The following is a 9,726-nucleotide window of genomic DNA, read 5'->3' on the forward strand; positions in this document are numbered from 1 at the left end:
CTGCCATACATGACATAGTAAATAACCAAGAATAAAGCAATAACAATAAGCCTGTTTGACAAAGATATCATAAACATATGGGAATTGGTTTGTCATAGTAACTAAAAAATAAAAAATAAACAACTATAAATCAATAATGGATAAGAAAACAACCATGGAAGGCCAACTACTAAATTCTCCTAGGCAACCATCTAAAAGATTTCTGACTCTCCAAATCTTCTTTCAGGAATTAAATAAGTTGTGAAGATCATAGGGTAACAAAATTTCAGTATTTTATTGTATGCCTGAGATACAAAAGCCACAAACAGAATAGTTATATTAAAGTAAATATTCCAGACAAAGACCAAGCTTTTCTGATGAATTGGCAGCGAAAAGAACGATCAGTTAAAAGAATTGGTGAGGAAAACATCCGTTCTTCGAGTTTGTAAGAACTAATTTCCTTGCAGAATCTACTACTCCGAAATTTTCATGCTATTATGAAACGAAATTCAAGAGGAGAGGGGGAAGAGAGAACGAAACCTATTCGTGCAAATGTTCTGTAAGCTCAACTGGTTCCAAAGTAAAACAAGCATATGTATAATGGTAGAAGAACAAAGTGAGAGAGTAGAGAGAAGTAGGTGAGAGAAAATGTAAAAGAAGACGCACCACTCAAGGTCTGCCATGAACCACTGCCTTTTGATCCCCGAGAAGTGACCACAGCAGCTTGATGTAGCAGAAACAGCACAAATAGTGATCGGAGGATCGGCATTGCCGCCGAGGTCGCCGGAAAGTTATCTCAGTGCTCTCAACTGCCGGCTAGATTGCTCAAATTTCCAACTTCCTGTCGGAAGATATTTGTTGTTACAGAGACGAAGTGATTTGACTTCTGTTTTGACTCTTTATATATGAGAACAAAGGAATTTAACTCCATCCAAATAGAATCTTAAAAGGATAATTTAAAAAATGCCACCGATGGGCATGAAAGGATTTTATAACTAAAGTTTTCCTTACACTTCTCATAGAGAAAGAAGAACTCGTGATATAATTGGACTCATGTATCATAATTAACTGTCATCTCTTATCATACAATATTGAAACTATCTTTTAGTCATAGTGAAAGGATACATCCTACATTGTGGAATGAAAGAAAAATTTATTAATATTTTATTAAAATTACATATCAAAATTGATGAATTCATTGTAAACTTACATTATCGGTTTATATAATGTCATAAGGAGAGTAAAGATGCATAGAATATGTTCATCTTCGATAAAAAAATAACACGTTCCTTTCACTCTCTCTTTCTCAAAATTCACAACCAACACTGCCCCTATAATCTTATTGTAGAAAAAAAATATAAGGTTAGTTTAGGAATTATAATCATCATATGCATTTATATAAAATATTTGGATGGTTATAAGGTTCTCTATCACATTGATCATTAACCTCTATTCACGTAATAAGTGGTGATAAAATCTAAATGTCACTAGCAATGGGTAAGATGTAAGACCTTGATTTTTCTTCTCATGAAAGAAAAACCTATACTTTCCCTAAGCTTTGTTTGGTTGGAAGTAAAGATGAGTGAACTCAATTAAAAAAAAAGAGAGTTTTAGTTAATCATTTAAAACTCTTTACCACATTTGGTAACTAAAATTCAATAACTAAATTTAATATATTTTGAAATTATTTACACCATCAGGTAACAATTACAAAAATTTAGCTTTTTTTTTTGGGTAGAATAAAAAAATAAAAAATTTCACTTCGCTTTCTCTCAATTCCCTTGCAGCCAACCGTGCCTAATGAGCCTCTGTCATTTCGGGCTGGGTTGGGTTCCTAGTCCCAAGGTCACAAAGAAACCAGGTTCGCAAAGGACCAGACCCACATGATAAAAGAAAGGTTGACCTGAAGGGTATTGATGTAAATACGAGGATCTCTAGCGGCATCTGACACGGGAAAAGAGTTCGACAAACAAAATCAACACACAGGCCGTGGAGGAGCTCGAGCCCCTGTGAATCAGTTAGCTCTCTCATCTGGGAAGTAAAAAAGAGATCGCAGAGGAGCGTTTTGGGAGCTTGACGATCTGCTTCCATGGCGGAAGATCTGGTCTTAGACACTGCAATTAGAGATTGGGTTCTAATCCCTCTCTCCGTGGTCATGGTTCTGATTGGAATCCTTCGCTATTTTGTCTCGAAGCTGATGCGATCGTCTCAAATGCCCGACGCCAAGATCGTCAAAGAGGGGTTGTTATTCTAATGAGAATCCAATTATGAATTACTTAACCCTGATTCTATCAACTTCTCTTTTCTATAACATACTAATTTTACTTATTGTGTTCGTTTATGGTTCCAGACAGGTCGTTATTAGGGCTAGGAACTTACGGGCGGCTGCAAATTTGATTCCAGCGAAGTCCTTCCGTTCTCGAAAAGTGTATTTCAGCAATGAGGTTCAAACTCTTTTCTCGAAAATTTGTTCATCTGTTGCTCCTTTTTCTTTGGATTATAACGGAGCGACAGAATAATAAATTTTCTTAAAATTCTTTATTTTTGATAACTTCAGTTAATCTCACTGTGAATCGAAGTATATCTAGCCAGTTGGCTTTGACCAGCTCCTACGGTATATAGGTTGCAATACGAATTTAAGCTATGGTTGATTTCTTCATTATAGTGTTTCCCCCTCTAGCTTAACTATATTAGATGAATTTGTTAGTTAGTATTCTTTTGTTGCGTGCGAGCTGCTTTCTATGTATGAAGATAGTAGATATTAAAGTTTTAATTTGAACACTTGCCTGAATTATCAACTGCACATCAATTCTGGCTACAATGCTGCATTTCCTGGGTATGTTTCTTATGGAGTGGGTATTCCCAGCGGATGTTGTGGAGTCAGAAAGGTATTACTTAGAACCTAAGAGAGAATTTTTATAGCGAACACGTTGCTTGCAGCATTATATGCCATGTGGGCAGACAGCAATTCAAGGATATTTCGGGGGAGCATTAGCTCTTTAGAGCAATATGTGGGCAGAATTTACACCTGAATAGTGTATTGGACTCTTGCATCAGAGCTTTTCAGGGGGTCTTTCACAATTGCTTATACATTCTCATCCCCATGGGGCATCGGGGTTTTTTTTTTTTCTTTTGGTGTGTGTTTGTGTGCATTTATTGCCAAGAGAGCAGCCATCCAAGTTGGGTTTTGCAGCTCTTTTGCCACACCCATTTGGGCTTTTTTATTTTTTTTTGGGGGGGGTGGGGAATCTATATCAGCTACATATTTGGGACTGACAGGTCAGGGTGATTCCTGTAAAGAGTCATAATCCTGGCTCTTTGGTCTTTTTTTCTGGCCTGATATAAGCATATGTGTGCTGATTATAGATGCTGATATGGCTAACATCTAACATCATAGGGTGAATGATGAAAGTTGTTAAAGGCTCTTGTTAATTCACGCATCTCATTGCGCTGTAGCTTTGCCAATTTTTCCTTATTCCAAGTTTCCAATGGATTCCTAGGTTGATCAATGGCCGAGCAGATGAGTTAGCCAAATGGAGATTTGTTAGACCGGTTTTTTGTTTTGGGTCTTTAATAATGATATGATTATTCCACATTATCATTATAATCTTTAGCATTGAGATGATATTTTTGTGTTGATGAATTAGCTGATTTAAGCCCATAAGCGTGCTGCATAAAACAGCCAGTTACACAAAGGATTAATCTTAGTCTCTCGTTATGTGAGGCTAATGGTTGCTACTACCTTGTAAATGGGATTTCTCTCATAACCATATTTTCGAAGCTAATGAGTTAGAATCTTATGGTCATAAAAGATGAGGACTGGAAATTTTTGGTTTCAAGCTGCTTTAGCTTATTTGTATGTCAATAAAATGCTGTAACATGTCTTGCATGCACAACATGTAGACTTCCATTGACTCTGGTCCATCCTTTAGTTCAAGATTAGCAGGTTTGAACTCTCTGCTAAGGGGAAATTATTTAGGTAGAGTGTGTTTGTGCTTTTAGTGAAGTGATAATTGTGTGTTAACCTCTCATGTTGCTTGATTTTGGCTGTTTGAACTCTAGTTCAATCCCCCTTTGGGGTCTGGCTCATTGAAGTGGTAATTTACAGTTTGATTGATCAATAGGTGAGATGAGACATTTGTGAGGGTAAGGCCAGAGAGGATCCTGAATGTGGAATTCACCCAATGCGTGATACATGCAGAGTTGCAGCTAGATAAATTAGGTGGAAGCAAAATACTCTTTTGCATGCCCAGATGTGTGTTGGTGTACGATGTCTTGTATTCCGTCATAGTTTAATCGAGGGAGTACTGGTGCAACGCCTCAACAAGCAGGACGGCAGTCCCGCTAGCCGGTTAGCGGGCCGTGGGGGTTGCAAGGGGGCCTTCCCCCGCTCGAATTTTTTATTTGAGGGCAATTGTATACTTTTTGGATTAGGGTTTTTCGCTATATATTTGTAGCAAGGGTTTATTTCTCTGTAATGCAAGCAATACTGAGAGGTATGAGGACGAGCGCTATTCTCGGTTTTCATCTCCATTGATAGTGAAGTAGGATTTCATCTCACCAGGGACGTAGGCAACCTTGCCGAACCTCTTAAAATTCGTGTGCATTGTTTGTTCTATTTTTCCATTATCTTCTACATCGTTTTAGGGTTGCGTTTTTACAAATTAGTATCAGAGCTTTAGGTTTTCGTTTTCTAGGGTTTACTATCACGATGGCAGGGAAGGGATTGAATGTCAAGTATGATATCAAGCTGTTCAATGGGAAGAACAATTTCACTCTCTGGTGTCGAAGGATGAAGGATCTTCTGATACAACAGGGTTTGGTGAAAACGTTGTTGGGGAAGTCGAAGAAACCTGCAAAAATTACTAAGAAGATTAGGGGGAGATGGAGGAAAAGGCAGTAAGTGCTATTCGATTGAATCTTTCTGATGATGCCCTACAATATATTGTGGGTATCGAATATGCACCGCAGTTATAGGCGAAACTTGAACGCATCTATATGACGAAGTCCTTAACGAACAAGTTATTCGTGAAAAAACAATTGTATTATCTATAGATGGAGGAAGGTACGGATCTATTAGAGCATCTTAACATGTTCAATCAGATCGTAAGTAAACATGCAAACCTGGAGGACAAGATCGAGGATGAAGACAAGGCGTTATTGTTGCTGTCATTGCTCCCAGAATCATATGATCACCTGGTAACGAATCTCGTATACGGGAAGGAGACCCTTGAGATGGATGAATTCGCGGCTGCCCTCATGTCTAATGATACAAGGAAGAAGGCCAATAGTATGAAATCTCAAGGAGAATGTCTTTTTGGAGGTGACAAGGAGCAGGAAAGAGGGAGATCAAATCAGAAGGGATCTGAGAAGAATTGATTGAAATTAAAAGGGACAAAAACAAAGGTCTTTTGTTACTATTGCAAGAAGGAAGGCCATCTGAAGAGAGAGTGCTTGAAGAGGAAGGCGGACTTGAAGAAGAAAGGTGTAGATAAGGCATCTGAGGAAGCTAGCGTGGCTGACAGTTCAAATGGAGATGATGGAGATGTACTCTCTATATCATCAGGTAAGAATCAATCTTATAATTCTTGGATTCTAAATTATGGATGTTCATATCACATATGTCCACATAAGGATTGGTTTGATACATATCAACTATATAATGGTGGGACTGTCCTAATGACGAATGATGTTGTATGCAAGACCATTGGGATAGGCACTATCAAAATCAAGATGTTTGATGGGATAGTAAGAACTTTAGCAGATGTGAGACATATATCAGAATTAAGGAAAAACTTAATATCTTGAGGGGCACTTGACTCAAATGGCTGCAAGTACATAACAGAAGGTGGAGTTCTCAAAGTTATTAAGGGTGTTATGGTTGTTATGAAGGGACAACTAACAGGAAACCTATACAGACTCATAGGGAGCATTGTTACAGGTGGAACATCTATGACTACAGATGCATGATTTGATACAGATGATACATATCTGTGGCATATGCGGTTAGAGCATATGGGAGAAAGAGGATTGATGGAGCTTCATAAAGAAAACTGTTGAAGGGAGTAAAAACTTGTAAATTGAATTTCTGCAAGTATTGTGTGTTTGAGAAACAGTGCAAGGTTAGTTTCAAAATTGCAAAACATAAGAGTAAAGGGGTGCTTGATTATGTACACAACGATGTATGAGGTCCTTCAACAACAAAATCTAAAGGTGGGGCAGAATACTTCGTGACCTTTGTTGATGATTACTCATGGAAAGTTTGGATCTACTTCATGAAGCATAAAAGTGAGGTGTTTACTAAATTTAAGGAATGAAAGGCTATGGTAGAAAGGAAGACAGGAAAGAAAATTAAGTACTTGAGAACAGATAATAGAGGGGAGTACACGTACAAGCCATTTCTAGAATTGTGTAAAGCTGAAGGGATTACACGTCACTTCACGGTTCCAAAGACACCACAGCAAAATGGTATAGTTGAAAGGATGAACATAACACTTTTAGAAAGAGCTCGGAGTATGAGGCTGAATGCAGGGTTGAGCAAGAGATTTTGGGCAGAAGCAGTGAATATGACATGTTTCCTCATCAATAGGTCTCCATCAAAGGCGATTGATTGTAAAATTCCCGAAGAGGTATGGACAGAAAAACCAATAGATTGTTCTATTTTGAAAATATTTGGTTGTCCAACCTATGCACATGTTGAGAGTGAGCAACGTTCCAAGTTAGACCCAAAGTCTAAGTAGTTTATTTTTCTTGGTTTTAAGAAAGGCGTAAAGGGATTCAAGTTGTGGGATCTAAGTTCACAGAAAGTTGTGGTTAGCAGGGACGTTGTGTTTGATGAATCTCATATAGTGAAGTCAAATTACAATTCACAAGCAGTTGATGAAAATAAAGAAGGTTCTACTGTGCAGGTGGAGTTAGGTGAGTCAGAAACAATAAGAGAGAATGAATCATCAAGTGAGTTACCAGACAACAGGAAGCAGTAAAAGTTCCCTATACTGTGGCAAAGGGTAAAGGGAAGCGTACTCACAAAGCACTTGTGAGATACGGGTTTGAGGACATGGTTGCATATGCCCTCACTGTAGTTATAGGTGATCTATCTTCCTACCATGATGTTTTGAGTGATGCACAACATGATAAATGGATGGCAGCTATGATGGAGGAAATTTAGTCTCCACAGAAGAACAAGACTTGGGAGATTGTGGAAAAACCCAAAGGAAGAAAAATCATTGGGTGTAAATGGGTCTTTCGTAAGAAAGAGGCAGCATCTGAGAAGGAGCGTGAAAGGTATAAAGCCAGACTTGTAGCCAAGGGCTATGCACAGGAGGGGATAGACTACAATGAAATATTCTCTCCAGTGGTGAAACACACTTCGATCATGGTACTACTTGCTTGGTAGCCATGTATGATTTAGAGCTTGAATAACTTGATGTAAAAACTGCATTTTTTCATGGTGACTTGGAGGAATAGATTTACATGGAGCAGCCTGAAGGTTTCAAGGTGCAGGGAAAGGAAGATCATGTTTGTCTGCTTAAAAGGTCGTTTTATGGTCTTAAGCAATCTCCTAGGCAGTGGTATAAGCGCTTTGATTCTCACATGATGAAGATTGGCTACACAAGAAGTGAGTATGATAGTTGTGTTTATTATATAGTGTCAAGTGATAATTCCATTATTTTGTTGATGCTTTATGTTGATGATATGCTCATTGCTGCAAAGAACAAACATGATATAGTCTCTTTGAAGCCTTTGTTGAGTGCTGAATTTAAGATGAAGGATCTTGATGTTGCTAAGAAGATCCTTGGCATGGAAATCTTTAGAGTTAGAAATGCAGGTAAACTTTGGGTAACTCAGAAAAGGTATATGGAAAAGGGGCTAGAGCGTTTCAATATGGAAAAGGCTAAGCCGGTTAGCACTCCATTAGCTAGTCACTTCAAGTTATCTGAAAGGAAATGCCCTACAACACATGAGGAGGTGGAGCAGATGTCTCAGGTCCCTTATGCTAGCATAGTTGGGAGTCTCATGTATGCTATGGTTTGTAGCAGGCCGGATTTGTCTCATGCAGTCAGTGTTGCTAGCAGATACATGAGTAATCCGGGGAAGGAGTATTTGAATGCAATTAAGTGGATCTTCAGATATTTGAGCAAAACTAAAGATATAGGTGTTATGTTCAGTGGCAAGGGAAGTTCCACAGAATTGACAGGTTATGTTGATTCCGACTATGTTGGTGATTTAGACAAGAAGAGGTCTACTACAGGGTATGTATTTACATTGGCTGGTAGACCTATATCATGAAGGGCAATGCTTCAGTCTACAGTTGCATTATCCACTACAGAGGCAGAGTACATGGTGGCAGTTGAGGTTGCCAAGGAAGGAGTCTGGTTGGCTGGACTGGTTTGTGAGTTGGGGTTGGAGCAAGAAGGTACAATGTTACATTATGACAGTCAGAGTGCCATATACCTTGCAAAGAATTAGGTGTTTCATGTAAGGACAAAGCATATTGATGTGAGATTTCACAAGATCAGGGAGCTTGTATCAAACGGCGGTATTCACTTAAGAAAAATTCATACAGATCTCAATCCTTCAGATATGTTTACGAAGCCAGTTACTACAGAGAAGTTCGAGTCCTGTTTGGACTTGATTAATATTACTCATTGTTGAAGATGAGGGATGCACCAAACAGGTGCGGGTTTGTACCTCTGATGAGGTACGAGGATGAAGACGTCTACAGGTTATCTTTACAGGAGGCTCAACAGAATTCAAGCTAAGGTGGAGATTGTTGGTGTACGATGCCTAGTATTCCATCATAGTTTAATCCAGGGAGTACTGGTGCAGCACCTCGACAGGTAGGATGGCGGTCCTGCTAGCCGGTTAGCGAGCCGTGGGGGTTGCAAGGAGGGTGTAGGGGGGCTGCTCGAATTTTTTATTTGAGGGCAATTGTGTACTTTTCGGATTAGGGTTTTTCGCTATATATTTGTAGCGAGGGTTTCTTTCTCTGTAATACAAGCAATACTGAGATGTGTGAGGACGAGTGCTGTAACCCTATTCTCTATTGACGGTAAAACAAGATCTCATCTCACCGGGTATGTAGGCAACCTTGCCGAACCTCGTAAAATTTGTGTGCATTATTTGTTCTGTTTTTCCATTGTCTTCTGCATCGTTTTAGGGTTGCATTTTTACAATGTGTTCAACATGCATATCTGAGGTTTAGAACAAGCAATCCCATCTTGAATGGAGCTTTTGTTTATGTAGCATGGCTAACACCATTTGTTGTTTCTTAATGGTTTCAAGTTAGAGAAGGTGGTAGATCAGTTGAAACTTGAGAGTTTTCTGGATAAAGCCCATTTGTTGATATTAATATTTTGAATTATCCTTTACAATTGCATCAATATATGCCGTAATGCCGCATTCATGGTCCACTGAAAGTTATATTATGCAGGAGAATGGATTGCTTTATGTCCCCAAGGGCCAGACTCCGAATGCCCAGGCACAAATGTTCTCTGATCCAAATATGGCCATGGATATGATGAAGAAGAATCTCTCAATGATCATACCCCAGGTATCGATATTGTGTAATCTAACCATGTTGAAATGATCGTATGCAACCACTGACAATCATGTGATGTTCTGTTCAATTTTCAGACTCTTACTTTTGCATGGGTCAACTTCTTTTTCTCTGGTTTTGTGGCAGGTTAGTTCCTACCTTGTTTTAGCTTCTTCCATTTGGATATATGGATTTTTATGCCCCCCCCC

At 38.9% G+C, this 9,726-nt stretch overlaps 2 protein-coding genes across 2 annotated transcripts in view; one reads left to right on the top strand and one right to left on the bottom strand.

Annotated features, from left to right (window-relative positions):
• LOC122061961 (glycerophosphodiester phosphodiesterase GDPDL3-like) overlaps positions 1 to 857 on the bottom strand; it is a 44,544-nt gene extending 43,687 nt beyond the window's left edge. Inside the window, exon 1 of the mRNA XM_042625557.1 lies at positions 646 to 857. Within this exon, the coding sequence (XP_042481491.1) occupies positions 646 to 748 (103 nt within the window). The 5' untranslated portion in view covers positions 749 to 857. The remainder of the gene's footprint in view (positions 1 to 645) is intronic.
• A 1,068-nt stretch (positions 858 to 1,925) lies between these two features.
• Positions 1,926 to 9,726, top strand: part of LOC122060582 (ER membrane protein complex subunit 3) — a 9,937-nt gene continuing 2,136 nt past the window's right edge. Inside the window, exons 1-4 of the mRNA XM_042623717.1 lie at positions 1,926 to 2,220; positions 2,330 to 2,423; positions 9,413 to 9,532; positions 9,616 to 9,664. Of these exons, the coding sequence (XP_042479651.1) occupies positions 2,069 to 2,220; positions 2,330 to 2,423; positions 9,413 to 9,532; positions 9,616 to 9,664 (415 nt within the window). The 5' untranslated portion in view covers positions 1,926 to 2,068. The remainder of the gene's footprint in view (positions 2,221 to 2,329; positions 2,424 to 9,412; positions 9,533 to 9,615; positions 9,665 to 9,726) is intronic.

This window comes from Macadamia integrifolia, chromosome 14 (assembly GCF_013358625.1).
Source record: "Macadamia integrifolia cultivar HAES 741 chromosome 14, SCU_Mint_v3, whole genome shotgun sequence".
Taxonomy (NCBI): domain Eukaryota; kingdom Viridiplantae; phylum Streptophyta; class Magnoliopsida; order Proteales; family Proteaceae; genus Macadamia; species Macadamia integrifolia.